Raw genomic sequence first — 25328 nt, forward strand, 5'->3', positions numbered from 1 at the left:
CGAGGAGAGCTGAAACGGCAAATGGCGCCAATGGATGTCTCAGATGGATGATTTAGGGTGTGAGTCCATCTACTAGGCGCGTTTAGCAAGTGCTTTGCGTATAACGCGGCAGAATTGCTTCTGAGACCAAGTTGTTAGTTGATCTACCATATGAGGCGTTCACCCAGAGCATCGGGCTGCAGCCTCCGTTCATGATGGCCTGGTACTTGATCTAACAGCTCGTGTGGTCATATTCACACAGACATCTCTCTGCTCTCTGCTTCAGTGTCCCCCATGATCCGAGTATATCCCGTGCTGGCTGCAAGAAACCCCACTGCTTGACAACTAGATCAGGTCTTTGGTAATTTTGTCATTCGACATTTACACATTATGCCACTCCTGGCTAATAGTACAGGTTCAATCATTCATTACATGCTCCGCAGGCATGCCTCTAACGCCGCTCACTGGCAACCTCCTCGGCACTAGCAGCCACTCTCTCCTCAGCGCCAGGGTAGTTGGCTGCGGCTTCACCACCCTTGCCCCGATAATCAGTTTCATGTTCCCGATCAGCTCCCTTGTCGTGGATGGGATCTGTCAAGCTCGCACCAACACCTTCGAGACCAGCACCGACCTTCTTTCTCTTGCCACCATGCTCCTCCTGGCTTGTCATTCCGGAGCCGGGGTGACCGAGGCCAGTGTGGACATCTGCAGAAGTGGCGCCTTGAAGAGTGTCGGAAGCAGAGACGCCACCCTCCATGCCTGGGGCCTGCGTGGGATATTCACTTGAGGTTTGAGGCTCGAAGGAGTGCTCAGGAGGGGCAGTGCCAGGGGTGTACTGCTCAGCGCGAAATTCGGGCTTGGCGTCGTTGCCTACAAGGACTCCAGGAGCATGCTGACATGTGTAAGTAAGAGAATGGTTGAGATGTTGGGAGAAACGTACGCCCTTGGTGGTGAGAGGCTTGGAGGGGGCGACCTTGCTGCGGAACTCGCCCTGAGCGGGAGTTGCGGATTCGGGGTTGACAGACATGGCAAGGTTTGTGATGAAGTTGTGTGGTGATATACAGGTGTGTTTTATGAGAGGCTCTTAGGTATTCACAATAATAGAATAAGGATAATGGTAAGAATGAAGGCTTCTATTCACGCTGAAATGGACGATATAAATCGTTGTGATGCCCAGACCCAGATGTATGATGTCAACATCAACGAACGTCAACATGACATCACGGAGGACTCACCCATTTAGGCCCGACCATCATCGCCATCTCACCGAAACGTCTAGGGTGGAATACGTATCAAGTTCAGAATTCTTCAAAACAATTCTGCCCTGGCAGAAGCGCTGAGTGTCAAATCGATCAATGAAGATATTGGCAGAAATGTGGAGCAAAGACGGAGGTGAGCTCCGAGAGATTGCTCGTTGGTTGGGGATGTGGAGGAGGATGGCATCTTGAACGTCATAATACAGACTATCGATGATGAAGGTACCAAATTGCACAATTTGAAGGCCTTTCTGGTTGTGTTGACGTCTTCTACTGCACTTACATCTAATCTGTCACTGCAAGTACAAGGACTCTTCATACATAGACATTGAAAGCTATTGACGGTGCAAGATCAATGACCCCTCTGTATTTGACTCGCATTTGGGGTCGCAGAGCATTGTTGGATGATAGTTTAAAGGCCCTCAGGGGGGTCTCGTGACAGCCAGCAGACAAGTGTCGACGCGAAGACACGAATTCACGCTTCGGATTGAGGGTTTTGCTTTCCTAGCACAGGATAGATCTATATCAAGGCCTGATTCACTGTCACGAGCTTGCCTAAGCGAAAAAGGAGCACTTGCGATGTCGGGAGGAAAGATATGCAGGAGATGGAGAGAGTATGGATGTGGACGGTGGGGGAAGTGTGGGTGGAGGTAAGAAGATAAGGCGAGATCCGTGAACTCAGTGCCCACACCCAGAGGTATCATTTCAGACAATCTAATATGGCAAGATACATGTTCGACCGAGCCATTCCCGTCGTGTTCGGTCTTCGTTGACCAAGTCCTCATCGGAGCAAGATGGTCCGGTGTTGTTGAAGGTGTTTGGCCTCAAAAACCATCAGCGCACCAACAAGCAAGCGACCAGTCGGACACTAATCCCCTTTTTGCAGAGATTTTGACAGCTCATGCCTGTTGAGCGAGTTTTCTTCAACGTCCAACCACAGAGCTTGGAAGTCAGGAGTTTTTAACCACGGACCGGTCTCAGGGCAATGCACCACATACGAGCCCAAACTGGAGAGATCTCGGGAATTTCTTTGCATGACATGATAATAGAAAAGAGTTCTATTAGGTAAGCGGCATGTCGGAGAGGGAAAGCCCGCTTGGGTATTCTTGTTGGATGTGCTTGATGGATGTCTTGGTCCAAACACCGGAATCTATGTCCGGGATTACATCTCTGAGTCAATTACTGCGAGAACAAGGCACGCGAGATGTCTTATAACATGACAGGATTTCATATATCAGCTAGAATAGCATTTGTCTGTTAGCAAGTAGGTGAAGTATTGACAAGACGCTCGTAGAGACTGGCCTCCCTCTCGTAAATCTCACCTTTCCCCGTGTGCAGATATTTCACGTATATAATGGCCAGCTCCAGTGACATTACAGCTTCTACGACCGTATTTTTTCGTAGAAGTATCTCGCTCAGCAAGAGATTTTTGCTGTGGATCATACACACCTCCCTGATCGTCTCAGTGGTGCTGGATCTTGGGTGTAGTTATCCCGAGCAGCAGCGATAGTAGACGAGGTGATACTTTCTATATTACTACACAAACTTCTATGTTTGCTGTCATAGATTGATATGTCACCTGCCGTAGGCAATCGGGTTGCAGCTTGATAGTCCCGCCGCCGAGGTTAGTCGTTTGCCTGAACAACATGGAACTCCTCGCCAATGCGCCAACACTTCACCTTTATAGCCTCTTTAAAGTAAAATCATAGTCGCTAGATATATTTTTCAGTCTCCAAATGTCTTAATTAACCATCAAGATGTCTTCTTGATGATCGGTCGAGACCTGGGTTGTCAGGATCGAGGCCAAGCGTCGATCAAGTCAGAGTTGACCTGAGCTTGCATAGGTAGTTTCTTGACACTAAGGGTTCCTGGGCTTGGAAACTCAGAAGCAGGGAGGACAAGTAAGTATTTCGGCCTGGGCAAAATGGGCGCGGCTGCCTTCTTTGTGCAAAGGCTAGGCATAGAAGTCTGAGACAGTCGCTCTATCTAGTTATCACTGACCGCTTCTTATCACTTCATATCGAATTGGCTTGTATTCAATCTTCTGCCAATTGCGTCAACAGAAACCCAGTTGCCTGTACCCGATCCGAGCCAACAGCCTCGTTTCCCTGTGCGGAGAGACAACCGCACCAGAACCAACAGCACCGCCTCTCAGACACACGGCAACTTCGGTTACGTCCCTCGAAAGAAATCGCTTACAATTGCCGTTTGTTCACTTTACGCCATCTGATTTGCTCCTCCTCAGAGCCTGGTTTCGTCGAGTATCCAGTCATGGAGTCCCGGGCGCGCCACATCGGTGTTGGAAGTTTGCTTTTCTGTTGGGCCAAGACAGACCAAAACGTGATTGAGAACCGCTGCGGTACGCGCACCCAACTGACAGGTCATTACTGGGGGGTTTAATCACCGCCTGTTGGTTTTGTCATTAACCCCACGGGGCTCTGTCCATGTCCCGCTCTGCGTTTTGCATCCTCGCGGTGCAACGCGACCATGTTCAAGAATACGCCTCGACCGGTGCCGACACACGATACAGATTCGTCTACGGACGAAGAGGACGGTGTACCGTTCATCAGCGAAGAAGATGACCCGTTGATACCATCTGCTTCGGACGTTCGCCGGACGTTTCGCGACGGAAAGGCCATGTGGGATGCTCTCTTCCAGGAAGCGAGGGGGATGCCCAGGGGTCTATGGCCAACGGGCATGTTGGATCCCTACATTGCCTTGATGGATGTTCCCAGTCTTCCGGAGCATCTCCCTACCGATCGAACTCTTTACGGAAGACCTCGGTGGCTTCTCTCTCCCGACATTGCGAGTCCGAGGTCTACGGACCAAGACGATGATGGTCCAACGCTGAGATATGGTCGTCGGCTGGCGTTTTTCCTCCAGGCTGAAGACCCAATTCGCAGCAGTATCTGTCAAGAGGCAGCATCATACTCAATGGGTCTAGATTCAACCATGACCGACAGCCTTTCCGTCCTGACAATGTGTTGGTCGTACATCTTGTCAGTCCAAGTCCTCGAGATGCAGGGTCGCCAAGTGTGCTACTCTTCCCACCGCTTGTCACCTCAGCAACACGAGACGCCCATGATCGATCTCGACGGTGCATCGTCTGCGCTCGTCAGATGGCTCTGTGCTATTCTCAGTCCTGAATTCGGCTGGGGTGCAAAAGATGAGGGAAAGCTACCCATGTTTGCCACCTTTCTGAACCAAGATGCTCAAATCGTCATTGGGGGAGCTCCCATCTCGACCACAGACGTACACTCTGCGCCAAGTTCTTCCGAAGCGATAGAGCTACTCATTGAGCTCTGTTGCCTGTTTCGTCTTGGAACTGAGCGCAGCGAGACATCTAAATGGGAAGCCATATCGCCGTATCAGGCGGGTTTCCTGGCCGCGCTCGTCCTACCGTTCTACACCTTCATGGATCTCCAACCACAGCTGCCAACGCCGCGCCTCGCCAAGTCACAGCGCGGTGTATTCGAAAACTCCGATGAGCAAGAGATCCGGCAGTATTACTGCGACCTCCGATACTTCATGGCGCTCGGTAGTCATCCTCCGTCGGTTGGGTCGGTCCTGTGGAGCATCTTCTGGCAGCCAGACGTTGAGTGCAACCTGGTGGGGCCATGGCTGTCTTCGATACTTGAAGTACTGAGGCCAGCCATCAGGCAGAAGCATGTGGAGGTGATCTTGAAGATGTTTATCGCGCGCCGGTCTCGAGTGGCTATCTGGTGGGTGGCCATCTTCCTACTGGGCGATTTGACCGTCCTGGACTGCATACAAAGATATACCCAGAAGCTGGAGGAGAAAGGGGGAACGGGGTCCGTGACGGCGCCTGATCCAATAATATCTGCATGGACAGGCGCGAAGCAGTCTTTTCTGGATGATGAAAAGGATGCAACATACGGGGAGAAGACAGACCTAGTTTCGAGGGCGGACGTGCTTCGGTGTCGGTTTGACCTCAAGCTCCAGGACTATGCCTCGGTTCTCTTGGCATGGAGACCATTCGGGTATATACAGGAGGCCCAGGTTGAAATCGAGCTCTGGCCGCAGTTAGAGACCAGATATGTCCGGCAGTATCACTCGTTCGTGTGGTACCCAGAGAGGGACTCACCCACAACGCCGGAGCATGGATTTAGACACGATACCGGTAGGGATGTGAAGAACGTCCCCGACAACTTGGACCGATCTTCCACTGGCATCATGTCGAAAGGGGGTTCTCAGCCTCCCCTCAGCATCCGGCCCTCAAGGATATCGACAAGGAGGATGCTGAACTTCTTCGTTGAAGACGCAGCAGGGAGACGTGACTGGGCTAATGCAGTCCTACCAGTGGACCAAGATCAGCTTCGGTGGTTATTCCACTGGGAAAACCCCGATCCGACGCAAGATAGTTCCAGCAGCGATGGGTCCAAGGATGGTAGCGTTAGATCAACGTCATGGTTCGTGGGGGAGTGGATAAACGGGAGATTCAAGTGATGACCAATAGAGCTCTATAAATAAGGCGACAAGGGGAAACAGGACTTGGGGTATGTAGATATATGGATACACGGAGTATATTTACGGGTATTGTAGTGGTACATGGTATCTTGGCTTTTGTATCTTGTTCTTGACTGTGCTTTGACAAGCCCACAACCGTTATTGACGAACATGATCATGGGAGGTTCACCACACCTACTTCAGCCTAGACTCCTAAACTTTCTATAGCAAATGAAATATGAACTATTCAGCCGAATGATTGATTGAACGATTAATTGTATTGCCAGATCTGACAGCGCATAATTATCCAAGGGCAGCAATGAGGTGATTCCAGACTTGGCGCATCATATCACCGTTCAAAGACAATGCTTACCCTGCAACCTCAACGGCAGCCAATCAAAGACTCAACAAATTGTCGCTCAGAGCTGACTGTTTCAGACCAGATCATCATGAACTGTGTGAGACAGAGTGAATCACCGTTGCCAACATTTCTTGCCGGGGAGAGAAATAACCGGGTTGTCTCCTTGCGCAAGCCACATGCTGATGGCTGGGGGGGAGCTGAAAGCAAAGCCCGCCACTGTCAACTATTTTGTAGTCACAAGGCTCTGCCACCAAGTTCAGCCGGTGTTCACGATAATAATACAGTCGGCTGACGGGCTTTTCTATTTCATCAGTCGCTGAGCCAACACGTTGCATTGAATGCTGATTGGATAGTGAATGCAAAACAGGATATGCGGACAAGTGTAACGATACAGTAGCAAACACACTGTCTGTGCACCATCATTGACCAACAAAACCTGTCCGTCACAGAATGATCGACAACAGCAAAGAGCCTGTCGCACCAGAGTAAAAAAAAAACTGGGAATAAGACTGGGTCATAGGATGCACAAGGGGGGCATCTTTTAATCATTCCGGTAAGCAAGCAAACAAAGGGCGGTTGGAATTCTGCCGTAATTTGGTGGACGACGCCGTTCAACGCCCGGTTTATAACATGGAAATTATCGTGAAGGGACGTGATATTTGATGGCGTTTTTGGGGAGACATGGGCTGTGCCGCTATTTACGACGTGGGGCACGTATGTACCTCTACGGTGAACATGTGCTGTGGATGCTACCTGAGGTGAAAGACACGAGGAAAAGAAATGAGAGACTTGAGAGAAAACCATTACTCTGGTACCCGTGAATTCTGTTGAATGCATCTTCAGCCTCGCCATTATCGACTTCATTCTTGGTGATGGTCTCGTCACTCAAGTGTCGTCAACTTGACACATGTTGTACATCACATACTTCGCGCACGCACCAAGTCAGGCTGCCGTTCATCCTTGAATCTGGGGCCATCATCGTCAATCGACCCTCATCATCACCCCTGCTGTGTTTTCCGGCTGATCAAAAACAGACCCCAGGCTGTTGACACCTCCCTCTTTGAGTCCCTTGTCACAGTCGCAGTTTGCGGCGCCGCCAAAATAAGGGGTTCAAGCCCAAAATCTGAAATACGACATTTTAGAGCGCAAAGGCAAGACACGAACGAGCTGCTGTCTAGAACCCACAGAGTCTGGACTTGTTTCTGAATATAGATATTTTTTGCGTGCTCAGCTTTTTGCTCCCGGCAGTTCTCTTCCGTTCTCGTGTCAGCAAAACAGACTTGACAGAAAGGACGCGCACGCATCTGCCCCGGATTTCTCGATTCTCACCCACCACTAGAGACGGGACCAAGTTTACGAACCTCGTGTCTATTGAGGCTGTGCCGTACCTGGGCGTTTCCTCAATTAACCAGGTTCCCACACGACACGGCACACGCTCATTAGACAATTAATTCATGTGTGTGAAAGGGACTGGAACCCTTCCCGAACGACCGAAGGCCATGAATCGTTTCCATTTTCAATCCAGAACCAAGTGCGTCACGGGTCCCCCGCTCCCTGGATCTGTCGGCTGGGCTAGGCCTGATTGACGGTTGCCAGGCCAGTTCGGCCAGGGCGGAGAAGCCACTAAGCCTGGCTCTCACCGTCCGTAGGTTCCATTTAGGCCCAAGTCCACCGTGTGAGGTGTGTTTTCGGTCCGCATCCGGTGTGGCTCCCTGTGCGTAGTGTGCATGGACTAGACGAGGGGGCCGGGGACCCGCCAGCGCCAGGTTCAGGTCCATCCGTCAGTGGAAGGAAGTGGAGGTCGGGTCGCATACTGCGGCGTCGCTCATGCATGGGCTGGGCCGTTGCTCTCCAACAACCTCATCAACAACCTTTCCTCCCGCATACACACCTTTTCGACTGACTGCGTCTTCTTTTCGTGCGTCGCTCGTTCGTTCCCTGCAGCGCAGTCAGATTCCGTGTCCGCTTTCGCACCCGCGTCTCTCACTCGTTTCAACCCGCAAATCGAAGTCAAGTCATTTGCCGAGACATACGACTCGCCGAGCCGCTCTCTCTCTCTTCTGGCGGCTGGGGTCATCCACCCATCTGCTTGCTTGGCACTGCCTCCCCCTCGCTCATCGTCATCCCATCCCACCGTCCTCGGCTGTCGAGCATACATACACCCACCATGCAGCATTACCGAAACGATCACTATGAGAGTGAACCTCTCGACTCTCAAAACTACTACGAATCCTCTCCGCGACATCCCAACCAACCTCAGAACCACTACTCACCACCATCTCCCACGCCCTACTACGACGCTCCCTCTCCCGTGAGGGCAAACCACCCAAGCGCTCACCCCGACTCTGCATTCAATCGCATGCAGCCTGTTCAAGACAACTATAGCCAAGGCCGCTCGGCCTCACCATACTCTGGTGGCTCTGCTGGCTACGACAGCCCTCGACGGCCGTCGCCTTCGCATCACGACCAAGGCTACTATAACCAAGGGAGCGGCGCTGCTGCTGCTGCCGGCGGCGCCGGATACATGGGGTATGCCCACCCAAACGCTAACACAACTCCCGGCGCAGACAACTTTGGCCAGTCTGCGTCTGGTGGCATGGCGGGAATTGCCTGGGACGTCGCTGACCGTAACCCTCGCAACAGTGGCATGGACGCGATGGAGCGCACCGGACTGCCCCCGCCCCCCTCCCGATCTCAACAGAACCCCTACGATTCGAATAGCGGATACGGTTACGATTCTTCCTACGACAATGGCGCACATGGACCGTCACAGTCAAGCTTGGCTGGTCTCGCGCCTGGAGGGCCGCCAGGTTCCGGCTCAGCATCTCACTTCAACGGAAGTGATCCCTACGTCAACAACCCATACCCCCCAGGCGGATACTATGCCAACAGTTCGCGTGGCAGTGCCAATCTGGGCGTCGTGAATCCACACGAGATTGTCGACGATGGAGATGATGGACTTACATACGGCAAGAGCCAAAGGAATTCAATGCTGAGCCTCTCCCACTCGGACCGTGGGAAGAAGATCCCTGCGGCAAGCGCTGCAGCGGTTGGGGGTGGTGCGGCCGCCGCGGGCCTGATGGGGAATAGAGGTGAGTTGCTTGTCGCGACACTCATGACTTGTCATTAACATTGTGCAGGCGGAGGTGGCGGCGGCGGAGGTTATGAGATGAATGCAGGCCACGAGAAGCCTTCCGACTGGCTGGAAAACGAAAACAAAAGAGGCAAGAAGTGGAAGTGGATCATCATCGTCGGCGTCTTCCTCGTCATTGTCGGCGCCATCGTGGGAGGTGTTGTTGGTGGTGTGGTCAACAATGGAAACCATGAGAGCAAAAGCGGCAGCAGCAGCAGCAGCGGCAAGGGACAATCGGCCGAAGAGGATGAGAAGAAGAATGGTGACCTTGGCAAGAGCAGCGCCGAGATCCAGAAGCTCCTTAACAACCCTGACCTACACCGAGTGTTCCCTGGTATCGACTATACGCCTCTCAACTCGCAGTACCCCGACTGCATGCACAACCCGCCCTCTCAGAACAACATCACCCGCGATGTGGCCGTGCTGGGCCAGCTGACCAACAAGATCCGTCTGTACGGAACCGACTGCAACCAGACACAGATGCTCTTGCACGCGATCGACCGTTTGGAACTGACCGACGTCAAGGTCTGGCTGGGAGTGTGGCTGGACAAGAACGAGACCACCAACGACCGACAACTGGATCAGATGTGGGATATTCTGGACGAGTACGGTGACGAACCATTCGAGGGCATTATTATTGCCAACGAGATTCTGTTCCGTGAGGAGATGACGATTACCAGCCTGGCCAAGATCCTGGACGATACCCGAACCGAACTCAAGAAGAAGAACATCAACCTCCCTGTTGCTACCTCGGACTTGGGCGATGACTGGACAGACGAGCTGGCCAAGGATAGTGACTATATCATGGCCAATATCCACCCCTTCTTTGCTGGCGTCACTGCGGAAGAGGCTGCTGCGTGGACATACAACTTCTGGGAGGTTCGAGACGGCCCATACTGGAAATCAGACAAGCAGAAGAACATCATTTCAGAAACAGGCTGGCCCTCTGCCGGTGGAAAGACGTGCGGTCAAGCAACTACCTGTACCGAGGGTTCCGTCGCCGGCATCGACGAACTAAACACCTTTATGGACAACTGGGTCTGCCAGGCCCTCAAGAACGGAACCAACTACTTTTGGTTCGAGGCGTTCGATGAGCCCTGGAAGGTCAAGTTCAACGAGAAGGGCAAGGAGTGGGAGGACAAGTGGGGTCTCATGACTGTCAACCGCGAGCTCAAGGACGGCGTCAAGATTCCGGACTGTGGTGGCAAGACGATCAAAGACTACAAAGATTTTGCCTAGACGACTACGACTACGATCACCAACTCGACATTTTCTTTTCTTCTCTTTTTAGCGAAACGATATACACCATGTGCTGGGTCGAATCTTTTTTCTCAGGAGATGAGAGGGGATTATCTGTTGGATGTTGTGTTACAACCAACAGATTTTTCCCATGGCTTGGTGTTTTAATCTCTGTTTTCTGTGTTGTTGCAACTGGAGTTCCGGGCCCCGAGGACAACGGGTAAAAACTGTTCTTATGTATGTTGTAATTCTGTGGCTGTCTGTTTCAAAAAGAGAGAGGTGGGCTCCTGGTACGAATGGGATCTTTATGGGAAAGGGGGTGGGTTTGAGTCATGATTCGCTGGGCTATATAGTTGGTGCATAACAGCACCAAATGGATATACATTTCACGGCACTCTTCTTCTTTTCCCCCCTTTTTTCGGTCTTCAAGTGTATGGGGTTGAGACACAGCTGACAGTCAAGTCTTTTTTCTTGTATATTGTTTGCCCATTCCCATGTATTTAGAGCTAGCTACTTTTCATCTGCAGCCTTTCATGTCGGGTATATCGATCGTCATCATCATCATTATCGCCATTCATGATTCCCAGTCCACCATTTTTGCAAACAACTCCCCCATCCTTGAACTCCAAGGGCCTAATAGCCCTGATAGTTAGCCCTGATGATTAGCCTCCATTCAGAGCTCCGTTAACCTCCCAACAGAAGAGCGTTGGCCTTCCTTCAGATGTTCTGTCGGCCTAGATCCTCCTGGCCGTGAGTCTGGCTCCGGGGCGTCACGGGGCGCCTCTCCCGGGGTTGGGAGCCGAGGCCGAGGCCGAAGCCGGGACCCTCGACGCCTTCATCGGGGTATAAGGGGCCGGGATAGGTGCTGTGTGGGAACAGGCCGGGAGCCCGGTAGCGAGCCTCGCTCTCGTAGGTGTAGTTGGGCCGGAAGTGGATGTCGCCTTCGGTCATCTGGGTAGTAGTAGTACCTCTCTGCTCGTGCTCACTGACATGATGGAGGCCATTCTCGCCCATAGGAACCGACCGGGGGCGGGCAGCAAGGTTGGTCTGTCTGAGATGGACATCCATCTCGTTGAACGAAAGTCTGCCGTGGCCCTGGCCACTACGGAGCTCGGCGAGCTCGTTTTCGACGGCGGTGAGACGGGCAGCTAGACCCCGCAGGGTGGAAACGATAGCGTGTTGCTCCTCATGCTGACGGGCTACCTCCTGACGCAGGGCGACGATCTCGTTGCGGAGGGTCAGAGGGTTGGGGTCAATGTTGGCGGCGTAAGGCTGGCTGTTGCCGAAAGGCAGGGCGATGCGAGAGCCCATGGGTTGAGGGTCGGCCATGGTGCCCTGGGGGGTGGCGGACCGAACAGTCCTAGCAACCTGCACAGGGGAATCCGGCAGCTGCCCCGTGACGCGGGCCTCGTGGATGATGCGAGAGTGGGCTTCTCGCTTGAGGTGACGCTCGACCATCTCTGGGATACTCGTGTTGCAGAGGACCTTGCCTCCGTCACGGCTACAAATGTATTAGCTAACAATCAGCTAGAGGTTAGAGAAGGATAGACATACCGTCTGTTCATGAGAGCGTGGCAGGCATCCTCCAGGATAGCTCTGCGGGTGGCGTAGTCGGCGTACTTGTACTCGTTCTTGCGAGCGGTGCGATCGCAGACCTGCCAGAGGGCCTGGTACTCTGCCTCACGGGACTTGGGACCAGGGCGCTTGGAGTCGTCCGAGGAGGGAGAGTCGGCCATTGTGAGGGATGTTGACAAAGGTTGGTGAGGTTGGTTGGATGAGGTGTTGAGCGCTTTGTGAAAGTTGTTTGAAGAAAATTGTTGGCGTTTGCGTTGGGGTTGTTGCTGGAAGAGAAGGAAGGAAGGAGCTCTGATGGTGGGGGTAGCTCCAAGGGAACAGGAGTCGTCACTGAACAGTAAAACGCTAGCTGAATTTGTTTCCCAGTGGAAAAGCGTCGAGAAATGCTCTCGACTACCTGATATGGGAAGAATCAATCGGTAAACGACGGCTGAAGTCGTGGTTGAAGGTAGTTGAGTTGTGTAGTCTTAAAGGTGATGAGGATGAAGGAGGAAGAGTTCTTGAGAGGGTCCAGACGATTGAGGTTTCATGTAAAGAGGGAGATCTTAGAGGAGGCTCTGAGTAGTTTTATGAAGAGGAAGTTAGGGCAGTCTGAGGATCCTGAGCAAAGAAAGAGGAAACGCTTTAAGGATTTTAGAGTAAAGAAGGCTCCGAGGATGGTGAATCAGATTGAAGGGGAGACTGTTAGATAAGTCTCTGAGGATTGCGAGAGTAGATGAAGGAGAGAGAGTTTGAGAAGTGTCTGACGATCGTCAGCGAAGAGGAAGTATTAGAAAAGACGCTGAGGACCTCTCTCAAGGTGATGGAGAAAGGGCTGGAGGAGTCTCCGATGATTGTGAGGTGAGATGAAAGAGGGAGAATTAGGATAGCCTGAGGGTTATGGTGAAGATAGCTAAGGAAGAAGAGCGAGAAGAGCCCGAGGATGAGGACTTAGGTAAAAAGTTGGAGGATAATCCTGAGACTCAGCCCTAATCATCTACAGGCCGTGATTCACACTCGGTCGAGATACCAGCAACCCTGGACTATGGGAGGAAAATAGGTGGTGCACACTTGTGAGGGGATTGGTTATGAAGTAGTTGTAGATTCATCTTTGCTGGATACCTCTTCCTCTCCCTTTTCCTCCTTCTCTTTCTCCCCCTTAGGCCCCTTTTCAGACACCGTCTCAGGCTCCCCAGCTGACTTCCAGTAGATACTCGTGCTCGAAAAGGCCGAGTCAAAGGACTCTTGGGGGAATTCACTCTTGGTATAAGATTTGTGCATCTTTTCCATCCTCTCAAGACCCTCCGTCGCAAACAAACTACAAATCCATCAACATCAGAGCAACAAAAGAGGGCAGAACAAACAACTCACTCGTCCCAAACTTCCCAGCCTGTCCCGACAAAGATGGCAGGCAGGTGTTTTCCTAGTGCCATGGCGTAGATGGGCTTGTAGAGGTGGACTCCGAAGAAGAGGGTGTCTTGGTCTATCATTTCGCAGCCTGCTGGTGTCTCGACTACTGTGTGACCTAGGTTTTTGAGGAAGGCTTTGTCTGAGGTATTGAAGACGGGATCTTGAAAGAAGCAGTCTATCTTTCGGCCTGTTATCTTTTCTATAGGGAAATATGAGTCCAGGTGTCTGTTTCCTGTGTTGAGGGTGACAAACCTAGTTCTTCCACCATGATCAGGAACGCGGCGAGTTGCACAAACGCCGACCTCTTGGCCTCCCAAGAGCCATCGACAGGATCAAACGTCCCGACTCCGAGGTTCACTGCCCGGGACACGGCCTTGAGGTGAGACGTCTTTTCCGAGACTAGCTCGCGGAGGCGTGAACAGGGCGGTTCGGCCTCCCATCGCTCACGGATGCGGTGGTAGTCGGACTCTAGGTCTGAGGGGGAGCGGAGGTTGTCGGTGCGGGGTGTTATGGGGAGAGAGTTGATGTGCGTGTGAGAGGAGACTTTCTTTGGACGGGATTTTCGAGATTTGCGTGTGACGTGTGTCCATTCTTGGGTGTCGGGTTTGTCTTGAGAGGGCATGATGAAGGGCGAGATAGCTAGTGCTTGAGCGAGAATCTAGATATCCTACAATAATCCACCGAGAGGAGAAACAATGATTCAAACACCAGCAAAGCAAACGGTCTAGGGTAGTCTAATCTGCTGTACTTGACTGTGCGAGGTGGTTCAAGATGCTGAGATTTCCCGACCCCACCTTCAAGGTGAAGCTCGGTGAGTGGCTCGGTGAGGTACACTGCTGTTTCGTCGATCTCCTTTGGTGGCGTCTTTTCCCAAACACTCGGGACAAAGCCAATGCCGATTGGTTTTTTTGCTATTTTCCAAGCTACAGAAGCTTCCAATTGTGTTTCACAAAGTCAATCATCTCACGCCATTTACGGTCTTTGTCCTTGTTACAATATTGCGTACAATGGGCGCTGAATATCCCGCCGCGGCACCGATATTCTACGACTGTGCCTCTTGTCGTCGGTGTGACTGTGCTACCGGCGCCTATGATCGAACGAGTTACCTCAGTATCACAGGAGAGTCACCTGTTGCGCAGGGTACAGAGTAGAAACTCTTTGCTGACGGGATCCTCGGACAGATAGCCTTCACATGGATCTTGGCGGCTGCGCGGATCCAGTGGGGATGTTGCGTTTCAACGGCAAAAGGGCAGTACCGGCTCGACTCATCCGATCCCATGGCAAAGTCAGTCGATGGTGGAAGGGGGAGCGGCAGTTAAATGTCCTCTTGTGAACCTATCTCGGGCCTCGAAAAAGGTCTCTGTCTGCCAACCAACCTCCCCTCCCCGCCGGCTTCGTGTCCCCCCTGGTTTATCGCCCCTCCGTCCCGCCAACACTTCCGATGTGCTACCCCTGCTCCAATCCCTTCTAGCCGGTGATCATTGGACGCTTTGTCCCCAACTCCCCCCCATCTCTGGCATAGTGCCGGCGCTTAAATCTTCTCCAACCAGAGTTCGAGGACCAGCAAAGACGCCGCCGCGACGTGCGCCAGTCACCTCGACGTCGCCTCCCATTGGCGACACGCAGCAGGGTGCGGCAGGGGTCACACCCTCCGGCATGCATCGCGGCCCATGTTCAACGGCCTCTGACTGGGCCGCTCCGCGCCCGCCATGGGAATCACACTGGGGTCTTGTCCTTTTTTCCCTCTCTCGGATTCACAGAGAGGGACGAGTGCTTGCATGCAAGGCCAAAGATCGGGCGGCTGGATTATGGCCCCCAGCGCCTTAAGACTTGCCCACGCCCATGCGGCCGCCCAGCATCGACTCCTCCTTTCACTCCGGATCTTCTACTCTAGCGCTCGTCCATATCCTTTCCCTGCGAAGCTGTCAGCCTGCTTGAGATGTTCAAGAACTGAAGAGGCTGAGCCTTGAATTCTTGGGACCAACCATCACCGACTTGTCTGTTGAGAAAAGAGACCAACCACTCTTGATACAGCTCGGATCGGACCATTTGCCTAGACAAGCTTGCAATCCTCGACAAACCTCTCGTCGACCATCACAACACAGCAAATATGCGTTCTTCAGCTCTCATCACCCTCGTCCTCGCGGCCGTCGTCTCGGCACATAGTGTCATTACCTACCCAGGATGGAGAGGAAACAACTTGATCACCAACGCAACCTTTCCCTACGGCATGCAATGGACGTATCCTTGTATGTGACTTGTCTCCTCGAGCTTCTCACCCGAATAAACCCCATTGACTCGCGCGCAGGTGGCGGACACAACGTAACACAGAACCGCACGTACTGGCCCACGAGAGGAGGAGCCATCGCCTTCCAGCCTGGATGGTTCCGAGGCCACGAGACTGCCTTTGCCTACATCAACATGGGATTCGGCGATGACGGCCCAGACGGTGGCCCTGCCAACATGACCCTCCCCATGGTTCCCCAGTTCCAGATTCTTGGTCCCACCAACAACCCGTACCCAGGAACCATCTGCCTCCCTCAGGTCCCTCTGCCCAAGAACACGACGGTAAAGGCTGGCGACAAGGCGACCATCCAGGTTGTCATGCTCGCCATTCACGGCGCTGCCCTGTACTCGGTATGTAAAGTCAAACTGGCTCGAGAAGCTTCAAGCTAACCATGTTCTTAGTGCGTCGACATCATCTTTGCCGAACCCGGAGACAAGAGACTCGCCGAGGTCAACCAGACCAACTGCTTCAACTCGACCGACATTGGCTTCGCAGAGGTCTTTACCATCACCACCAAGGCATCCGGCAGCGACGAATACGTCAAAGACTCGAGCGCAAACTCCCCCCATCAAGTGAGCTGGGCCACCCTACTACCTCTTGTAGGAGCCGCTCTATGGGCTCTCTCCCTCGCATGAGCTAGATGATGTGCGAGATTGAAGAAAAAATGTATATTTGGGCATCATTCACGCATGGCGTTTTTTCACGGAATGGGGGAATTATATATCCCTGAGGAGTTCTTTTTACCTGTCTGATAATACACCCCCCAAGTCTGGGTTAGATGATATCGCAAGTTTCTGTTACGGTGTTGGAGGAGCTATTACTTTTTATTTCTTTACTTCATTCCTTTTTGGACTATAGTCCTGATGGGTGGTTCATCTCGAGGAAATGGATGAGATGAGGTGTCTTGATGTAAGAGACATGAATCTACGATTATGAAGTTTTAACATTAAGAATCCTGTGAATGACGAGGGACGTGATATTGTGTACTTGGTGATATCTCGAGGGGTAGCTTGTTTTGACACGAGAGTAAATATCACATAGTTCACGGAATCAAGCACAAACTTCAGGATGGATCCATGTATTCTCTGAATGCTTCTACTTCTATGTATCCGTACACGTCCAAACTCCGTATATCCGTCTGCAATCTCGAGTGGAACCAGATCCATCCGGCTTGGCGGCCCCCAATAGCCGCCGAGTTACAGTTCTCGTCACAATCACATCTACGGAGCTAGCTTGGCGCACTCGGCAGCGACGGCCTTGACGCGGTCCTCTACGCTGCCCGAGGCGGCACCCTGGATCCACCCCTTGACGCCAAGACCCTTGATCTCGGCCTTGGAAGCGGAGAGCAGAGTGCCCAGGGCTACGAGGGCACGGTACAGTACCTCCGAGTCGGTCTGGCCGTCACGGGAGAGGATGGCACCTAAGACGACAGCGAGACGGCGGCGCTGGTCTGGTGTGAGGAGGCGCTCGCGGTGGACGAGGACGGAGAGGTTAATGGCTGCTGTGGTAGTGGCGATGAGGACGTTGCGGTTATAGGGGCCGATGGGGTCTGTAGAGACGCCGACAACACGCTCGAGGAGGGCAATGGCCTTGTCCGACTGCGCGCTGATGATGGAGCGGCCATTAGCCGACGAAAACATGTTTGCGAGTGTTCGGAGGCCCATCATGGCAGCGTTGTCGCTGGGCTTCTCGCCTTCTGGCAGGGACGCAGCAATGGCGAGGTCGAGGAGAGATCCAACCTCCGGGTCGGAGAATTGTGCGGCCAGAGGGTACTTTGCCACGCAGCGGAGAAGATCGAGGCCGGCGAGGCGGTCTGAGTAGGGCCATTGGGTGAGAATGCGAACGAGCAGAGGGAGAGCGGTTTGGGGGACTGGTCTGGAGGATTCAAGGGCGGAGCGGAGGTCGGCAAGTAGAGATTCGTCTGATGGGTTGAGGGCTGCGTCTTTGCGGCCGGAAGAGACCATGTTCTTGTTGATGGTGAGAATCTTGTTGAAGATTGCTATCGAGCTTGTTAGTCCATGTCATGAGTGTGTTGGAGTGAGCTGCATACCTTCATACTTGGCGGCTGTGATGTTGAGATACTCCTTTTGGGGGAGAACCTTGGGCTGGGTCTCCTCACCAGGTCGGTATCTCGACTCGGTTCCAAGAGGATCAGGTCCGCTAGGCCCGGATGTCTGGCCGATAGTAGCTCCCTTGGTGTTTTCCGTGATAAAGTTGGCCACGTTGTCGAGGTATGAGATGGGCAGCTCATTGTCGCCAAGGAACTTGGTTGCCCGGTCATAAGGATTCTCAGAGAGATTATAGGGGAGCTTCAACGGAGGCTTTCCATCCTCAATGTCAACGTCAAAGACATAGTCGTACATCTGACCGTTGTACTCGACCTTCTTGCCTGTGCTGGCAACAGCGTCAACGACAGTGCCAACGTTGACCCATTGCTGCTGGCTCATAGACCACTGATGAGCTGTCACAGCGCCATTATCTTCCTTGATCATCTGCACTTGACCCTCCTTGGTGCCAGACTTGGAGGTCAAGAACTCGGGACCTGGAAGCTTCTCCTTGTTGATGCCTCCAACCTGTTGCTGAGGGATCGACGACGACTTGACAGCCTCCTCAAACTCCTTGAGCGTCGCCTCGTCGGCCGTTCGTTCGGGACTCCGAGTAAAGACGCGAGAAATGCTATCGCTCGCGCCTGTCACAATATCGCCGGTTTCGGCGTTGGCTGCCACCGTCCACACTGAGATGGCGGGGTGGGTGATGGTCTGGACGCACTCAGTACCTCTCCATATCCTGACGGTTCGATCTTCTCCGGAGCTAACAAGCTCGCCAGTGGGAAGGCTGGTCAAGCTGTAGACAAAGCTTTCGTGGCCGTGGAGCTCGGCGACCTGTTGGCCGTTGAACTTCCACAAGCGAATGGTTCCGTCGTTGCTGGCGCTCGCAATGTCCGCGCCGCTGGGGTGGCCTTCGGGTACCAGAGTGAGAGCACGGACAACGTCGGGTGTGTGGATTGTTGACTTTGGTGATACCTCTCCTGCTACAGATTGTCGCAGATCAAAGATGCGAATATTCTTGTCGGCGCAACCTGTCAACACGGTGCGGTCATCCACCGCAACGACAGCCCAGACCGCCATGCTCTCATGGCCCGTGAGCATGAGCTCCATCTCCCACTTTTGGGGATTCCACACACGAGCCTGGCCATCCCAGCCGCCAGAGACAGCATATGTACCGTTTGGTGCGACGTTGAGAGCGCAGACGTTGTGAGCATGTCCGACCAAGAGGCGCTCGGCGTTGTCGGAGCTGGTTGCCTTGGGTGACTTGGCCTCGATGATGGTGTCCTTGCCGCCGGACAAGACGAGACCATCTGGACGATCGCTTGAGGGGGGAAAGTAGGCGATAGAGTTGATGTATTCGGAGCCGCGACTAAGGAGGGATGGATCGAACGATGGAGGGGAGTCTTGGGTGCGGCGCCATACACGTACGCTGCAGTCGCGGGAAGCAGTTAGGACGGTATCGGGGAAAGGGAAGCTGACGGCCCGGACCTAAGAAAGCTGTGAGTACTTGAAGAGCTTGAATATATAGGAAAAGCGCACATCGGATTCATGGCCAACCAATTGCGCCGACAACTTAAAGTCGGCCATCTTGGTCTGGGGTTGAGGAGTATGGGACACCGCTCGCTCTGTGAGGGGCAAGGTGGTGATTATAGGAAAGGAAAGACAAGGCCTGCTATCTCTTAACAACGAAAAACGTCAAAGAACAACGAAAGCAGTGCAGCCTTGGAAATTGTTAAGAGCTTGACAAATCGTAACGTCGTACTCAAGGATGGTCGATGATGGAAGCTGATAGATGGATGATACATGGCGGGATGGGCAGTCCCGTCGGAGCTGGGCCGAGCCCCTCGTTGCAGGAGCTCCAGCCACACTGCGTCACCGACACCAGCCACCTCCACCTCTGCTTCAAGTCAGGCTGCTTCTGGTCCGGCTCCGTGGCGGAAAGGCTTTCTCCTTTGCCTTCATCCCGTCCCGTCCCGCCCTCAGGCTATTTCAACCCTGCAGTGTCTGTCAACATGCGTTAGCGAATGTCATCGACACCTTCACGATGTGGTGGAGACGACGGGATGCAGCCGGTCCAAGACCTTCATCGCCTCAACACAGCGGCCGACCCCCTCTAATCTTGCAATACCTGAACAGATAGGCTATCACACATAGTCACAATGCGGGGAACCAATACAATGAGTCTTCCCGCCTCATGTCTCAGAAGCCATTGGTCGCCATGTCTCACCGAGTGAAAATGGTTGCCGTGCTTGTCCATTATATTGGTGTCCTCTCCCTCCCAGCACACCGTCCCTCGCTGTCCAGATGCGCTCAGTCGAGGCTTGTCTTTGCCCAAGGACTGCCTTTGCCGAGACCAGCCCACTTGAAGCCAGTCTTTTCACCCTGAACCACCTCCAGCGCCATGTTTCCCTATTGGGCTTGCGCCATTGCCGGATGCCCAAACGCTGCAGCTATCGATATCGGAGGTTGTGAGCGATGCCAGTCCATGTACTGCTCACACCATGTTGATTCGATCCACCACACGTGCGAGGTGAGGTCCATGTCCTGTGATAAAATTCAATCTTCTAAGCCTATCTCAAGGATACGCCCCTGGATAGTGACGAATTGATCGCTGCCAAGACGGCAGAGTTGACGGCGCTGAGCAACAAGATCAACCATGGTGCTCTCGTCCGGCTCGCAACAGAGCTTTCTGGAGGCAAACCATGTCAACTCAACGAACAAGACCCCATGGGCTGCCACATGATGGGTGATAGACACATCCATCTCCAGTTGATCTTTGAAGACGGGACTGTTTGGCTTGCCAGAATTCCTCGAGAGACATACCGGTCTTTTGACAATCAACTTGGCAACGAAATTCTGGCTAGCGAATGCGCAACACTCCGATGGCTCGAGTCTGTCGATGTACCTGCACCACGTCTACATGGGTACGGTCTCTACGATGACCCGCAGAACAAGGTTGGCGTTGCCTTTATGCTAATCGACAAGATGCCTGGACGACCCTTCAACACTCTCTCAGCCTCCGAGGAGCAAAAGACCAAAGTTTTGGGTCAATGGGCAGATATTCTCTGCACTCTGAGCTCGCACCCTTTTCAAGAGTCGGGATCCTTGAGGTTCGACAATGACGGAACAATCAAAGTCGGTCCCATGGTGAGCGACAAGACGGCAATGCTACCTTGTATGGGCCCGTTCCAACATGCCAAGGACCTCTATAGCTCCTGGGCTGTTGCATACCTCAGGATCATCACTGAAGGGCAACTATTTTCCGATTTCGCTCTTGATGCATACATCATGTTCAAGTACATTCTGCGACAGGTCAAGACTGGGCCTTGGCTCGACAGATGGAGAGATCTCAACTCGGGCCCCTTTTTCCTCAAGCACCCCGACGATGAAGGCAGCCACGTCCTTGTCGACGACGAATTTCAAATCACGGGCGTCATTGATTGGACTTTTGCGAGAATAGTCCCGACATTCGAGACTTTTGGCCCTTCACTCATCTCTGCAGACAATGACGATCTATTCTTTGGCGAGGTCGGACTGACCAACGAGGACATGATCTTGGGCCTAGAACTACGACGCCGTGGATCACCGTTCTGCTTCTTTCAGTCCGATGAGATACGCCGACTTCTGTTTGGCTTGGGGATGGCGATGAGCTTTGTATACGAGGAGGCCATCGGCGCATTTCAAGGCTTGGTTGCCACCTTTGAAGGCCAGCCTCTCGATTGGGACAAGTGGTGGCATGCAAGTTTGATCGAGTGGAAGGATGACCCTTTCGTATCCGCCCATTCCCAAGAGATTTCAACTCGACTCTTGAATTCTATCCCCGAGGTCCCTCGCTTCGCTTCATGCTCATACCTATACTGCACTCGATCAAGTGTCCGTGGACGAAGATGCCATTCTTGTTGGAACGACTTATGTGCTATTCATATACTTCCCCGGTACCATCTTTGTCTTCTAGACAACTACGTAAGTTCTTGTCAAGGAATTTGTCTCCGGAACATATGCTAACGAAACAAGATGCTCGATGATGACGAGGAGACGGAAGCGCACATGGAGGTCGAGGCTCTCCTTACCCAAGTGAATGCGTATCAGCTTTTGCGAGTTGCCAGTTCTCTCCGTCACGGTAAACGCTGCATGTTTTTCCCCGGAAACTACATTGGACGTGGTTCAATGATGGGTTCTTCGAATTACCATGTCTGGATTCTGTTTGAAGACAGAGTCACATGGCTCGCTCGAATACCTCGGGACGCGACCTTTGCAGACACTCCCTCCGACCTTGCTGAGTACATAGTCGAGAGCGAATACGCTACACTCAAATGGTTGGGTGGTCTCACATTTCCTACCCCAAGGGCTCACGGGTATGGGCTCGCTTCCGATCCTGACAACCTAGTCGGCGTGAGTTATGTCCTCGAAGATGCCATGCCAGGGCAGCCATTCAACCCTCGCCTGGCCACCGACCAACAAAAGACACATGTCTATAACCAATACGCGAGGATTCTTATCGAAATTAGCCGCCATCCTCGAACACAAGCCTTCTCCCTCGTCCCACGCGACGGAATGATCAAGCAAGGACCCATCGCGAGCAATCGGGATCGTACACTTGAAAAACATGGGCCTTTCCACACATCGCGGGACTATTTTACCTCGACCGCAGAGCACCAGCTACGCTTAATTGCGGACGGACAGCTCTACCCGGAGTATCCCAAAGAGGCATTTGTGTTTTACCGGATGCTGAGAGATCGAGTCGCTCCCATATTAGCAACCCCCCCGTCGCGCATTGGCGGGTTCTACTTGAAGCACGCTGACGATATGGGGGATCATCTACTTGTCGACAAGAACTACAACATCACTGCCGTCATTGATTGGCAGTATGCGCGCTTTGTTCCACCGCGGGAGGCGTTTGGGCCTTCTTTGTTCACGGCCAACCTTGGCAACCTAAATAGAGGGGTTGCAGGTCTTTATGTAGATGACAAGCTTCTCTCTACGTGCCTGAGGCGTCAGGGCAGGGCAGATCTTGCAGACTTGGCGAGAGGGAGTGAGCTTTCTCGCCGGTTCCATCTCGGCCTCTCCTCAGGGTTTGAAAAGCCTGAGATCTCACGGTTGATCAGAGCTGTGCTTTGCTTGCTCGATGGCAGAGAGGCACCGAGATCGGGGGTTAGAGCTTGGGTGGAGCAGGAGTGGGCCTGCGCTGTTGGAGATCCTTGGCGTGAGAAGACGATGAAGCTGGTTCAGGACATTGAGAAAGCAAAGCTTGAAGAGGCATGATTCGATATGCCTTGCTGTCCAGATTGACCTTGATGCAGTCTGCAACTGTTGATAGACTCTCAGACTGCAGGACGAATATTGTTAGTGGTGTCGGCTACTAAATTGAAGACATGAGATTACCCCGCCCTGTGGCGGTGCAGAATCAGTCCGTCACACCTGCCCGTTTTCGAGACTTCCTTCCATGCCAGGCTCTGAGGCTCCACCGCTCAACCCCGCTGTACAAGTTGGGCAAGCGCGACCCTCCTTCTTTGGATTGCGCGCCGCTGTTCCCTGCCGTGCCTGCCCTGTCTTTCCTTCGCGAAGATTTCCAGTGACAAATTCCATCCATCCATCCACCGCCTACCTATCCCTCCCTCCCTCCATCCTCTCTTCTCCGCCTATCTTCTTCTCTTTTTTGTTCTCTTCCCTTGATTCTACCTCAGCGGGGGCTTTGATCTTGGGCACGATCACGCTTCTTCGGCTTGCTTTGCCTTGCGACACGATACGATACGCCCCGACTCCATCACGATTGATTGATTCACCGTCTCCGATCCTCTCTTCGCTTTCCCCTCCTTGAAACTCCGTCATTGCTCTAGACGCTCCACACTCCTGCGACGACACGCGACAATTGCTCCCACGAGTCACGACACAGACCGCTCTTCACGAAGCTTAACGACCGTTACGAACGATACTCTCCTTTGACTTGAACCTCTGACGCTGTCCGTCCCCACCAGGCCAGACGTCTCCTGCCGTTTCACGACCTTGCCTCACACCATCCTTCCCAAAGCCCGCTTAGACCTTCCCTCAGCTTCGGCAAGAAACGCGACCGTAGCTCCTCGACATTCAACTCTGTCGCGATGGCTTCTGAACCTAGACAATATGTTCCTCTGACCTGCCATGGTCACTCCCGACCCGTTCCTCACATTGCGTTCTCCACCCTGGAAAAGGATGATACGTATTACATGATCTCGGCCTGCAAAGGTGAGCCGCTTGTTTCTCGTGCAGGATAAGTGCTGACTGCGCATTAGATGGCAATCCAATGCTCCGTGATGGTATCACTGGCGACTGGTATGAAACTTGATCCTCGAGTCTCTTGGCCCCTCTGACTTGTCCAGGATCGGCACCTTTATCGGTCACAAGGGTGCTGTTTGGCAAGCCAGACTAAGCCCCAACAACTCGAACGCTGCCACAGCCTCGGCCGACTTTACTGCGTAAGTCTGCCTTCAATTTGGATCACCGGTATCGCTTACGCTAGTGCAGCAAGATTTGGGACACTCACACTGGCGAATTGCTGTACACCCTTCAGCACGACCACATTGTTCGCGCTGTCGCATACCCCCCGGACAACTCTGACCTCGTCGCCACGGGTGGCATGGAAAAGAAGCTTCGTGTATTTGACCTGACGGAGCTCGCTGCCTCCGGTTCTGGATCTCCGGCCGTCATTCCCGCCTCGGCAGGTTTCGAGATTGGCGAGGGCGTTCACACCGGCTCCATCAAGTTTATTTGCTGGACCCAGGACCCCAACATCGTCGTTACCGCTTCGGACAAGACCATTCGATGGCTGGACCTGCCAAGCCGTGCCTGCATCCGTCATGAGGTGCTTGATGGAGACATCAAGTCCTGCGAGATGGTCTCGCTGGCACCCGAATACAGCTCGCCCAACGACATTGGCGGCGGAAAGCCAGTGCTTGCCGTGTCAGCTGGAAAGACGGTGTACTTTTGGGGCGGTGACCGGGCCATGGACGAGCTGAAGCGCATCGTTCTCCCTTACACGATTGCCAGCGTTTCGCTTGACGTTAAGGGTCGGAAGCTAGTTGTCGGTGAGGAACCCGGAACGTGGGCCAAGGTGATTCGCTACGACGACGAGACGGAAATTGATACGCACAAGGGACACCACGGCCCTATTTGGTCCATCGCCTTTGCCCCCGACGGCAAGCTGTATGCGACTGGATCAGAGGACGGAACCATCAAGCTGTGGAAGAATTGCGAGGGATTCTACGGCCTCTGGCGCGGAGGGACGGAGCGAAATGCGGAATAGAAAGACGCAGAGCGCAGCATTGTCTCTTCAACGTCGGGCGGCCTGGAAACCGATGAGCGCGGCTCGGGAACGTTCACGCCCAGCAGCAGCCGCTCTGATGCCAACTTGGAAAGGGTCCTTAACAAGGGGGCTCATTCGACTAACAGTCCTCCAATGTGCGGAAGCGAGGGCCATCTCATGGGCGACTGGGAGATTATGAACCCCCATGTCTGATGGAGCAAGGCGTAGAAGGGAGTCCAGATCATGGCTAGGTGTTGATGAATGGGCCATGGTCGTGTTTAGACATGTTTATGCATTTTGGGAGGACCTGGAAGG

General features: G+C 53.2%; 9 protein-coding genes across 9 annotated transcripts; 5 read left to right on the top strand and 4 right to left on the bottom strand.

The window, feature by feature from the left end:
• Window positions 1-430: 430 nt before the first annotated feature.
• On the bottom strand, window positions 431-1006 carry NCS54_00447700 (Hypothetical protein; the record flags this gene model as incomplete). The annotated part of the gene is made up of 2 exons (XM_053150010.1): window positions 431-871; window positions 920-1006. The coding sequence occupies 2 exons, from the start codon at window positions 1004-1006 to the stop codon at window positions 431-433; spliced, it is 528 nt and encodes a 175-aa protein (XP_053005985.1).
• Window positions 1007-3698: 2692 nt separating this feature from the next.
• On the top strand, window positions 3699-5702 carry NCS54_00447800 (Hypothetical protein; the record flags this gene model as incomplete). Its single annotated transcript, XM_053150011.1, has 1 exon — window positions 3699-5702. The coding sequence occupies exon 1, from the start codon at window positions 3723-3725 to the stop codon at window positions 5700-5702; it is 1980 nt and encodes a 659-aa protein (XP_053005986.1). The 5' UTR covers window positions 3699-3722.
• A 2528-nt stretch (window positions 5703-8230) lies between these two features.
• Window positions 8231-10435, top strand: NCS54_00447900 (Hypothetical protein; the record flags this gene model as incomplete). Its single annotated transcript, XM_053150012.1, has 2 exons — window positions 8231-9155; window positions 9204-10435. The coding sequence occupies 2 exons, from the start codon at window positions 8231-8233 to the stop codon at window positions 10433-10435; spliced, it is 2157 nt and encodes a 718-aa protein (XP_053005987.1).
• A 717-nt stretch (window positions 10436-11152) lies between these two features.
• Window positions 11153-12171, bottom strand: NCS54_00448000 (Hypothetical protein; the record flags this gene model as incomplete). Its single annotated transcript, XM_053150013.1, has 2 exons — window positions 11153-11936; window positions 11990-12171. The coding sequence occupies 2 exons, from the start codon at window positions 12169-12171 to the stop codon at window positions 11153-11155; spliced, it is 966 nt and encodes a 321-aa protein (XP_053005988.1).
• A 904-nt stretch (window positions 12172-13075) lies between these two features.
• NCS54_00448100 (SRR1 domain-containing protein) lies at window positions 13076-14021 on the bottom strand (the record flags this gene model as incomplete). The annotated part of the gene is made up of 3 exons (XM_053150014.1): window positions 13076-13307; window positions 13361-13598; window positions 13652-14021. 3 exons carry the CDS (start codon window positions 14019-14021, stop codon window positions 13076-13078), a joined length of 840 nt encoding a protein of 279 aa, XP_053005989.1.
• Window positions 14022-15509: 1488 nt separating this feature from the next.
• On the top strand, window positions 15510-16321 carry NCS54_00448200 (Hypothetical protein; the record flags this gene model as incomplete). The annotated part of the gene is made up of 3 exons (XM_053150015.1): window positions 15510-15648; window positions 15708-16036; window positions 16088-16321. The coding sequence occupies 3 exons, from the start codon at window positions 15510-15512 to the stop codon at window positions 16319-16321; spliced, it is 702 nt and encodes a 233-aa protein (XP_053005990.1).
• Window positions 16322-16906: 585 nt separating this feature from the next.
• On the bottom strand, window positions 16907-19321 carry NCS54_00448300 (Hypothetical protein; the record flags this gene model as incomplete). Its single annotated transcript, XM_053150016.1, has 3 exons — window positions 16907-17685; window positions 17737-19222; window positions 19274-19321. 3 exons carry the CDS (start codon window positions 19319-19321, stop codon window positions 16907-16909), a joined length of 2313 nt encoding a protein of 770 aa, XP_053005991.1.
• An 814-nt stretch (window positions 19322-20135) lies between these two features.
• On the top strand, window positions 20136-22996 carry NCS54_00448400 (AN1-type domain-containing protein; the record flags this gene model as incomplete). The annotated part of the gene is made up of 3 exons (XM_053150017.1): window positions 20136-20264; window positions 20315-21697; window positions 21749-22996. The coding sequence occupies 3 exons, from the start codon at window positions 20136-20138 to the stop codon at window positions 22994-22996; spliced, it is 2760 nt and encodes a 919-aa protein (XP_053005992.1).
• An 836-nt stretch (window positions 22997-23832) lies between these two features.
• On the top strand, window positions 23833-25013 carry NCS54_00448500 (Hypothetical protein; the record flags this gene model as incomplete). Its single annotated transcript, XM_053150018.1, has 4 exons — window positions 23833-23956; window positions 24004-24043; window positions 24091-24186; window positions 24236-25013. 4 exons carry the CDS (start codon window positions 23833-23835, stop codon window positions 25011-25013), a joined length of 1038 nt encoding a protein of 345 aa, XP_053005993.1.
• Between the last annotated feature and the right edge of the window lie 315 nt (window positions 25014-25328).

Source organism: Fusarium falciforme, chromosome 3, assembly GCF_026873545.1.
Source record: "Fusarium falciforme chromosome 3, complete sequence".
NCBI lineage: Eukaryota > Fungi > Ascomycota > Sordariomycetes > Hypocreales > Nectriaceae > Fusarium > Fusarium falciforme.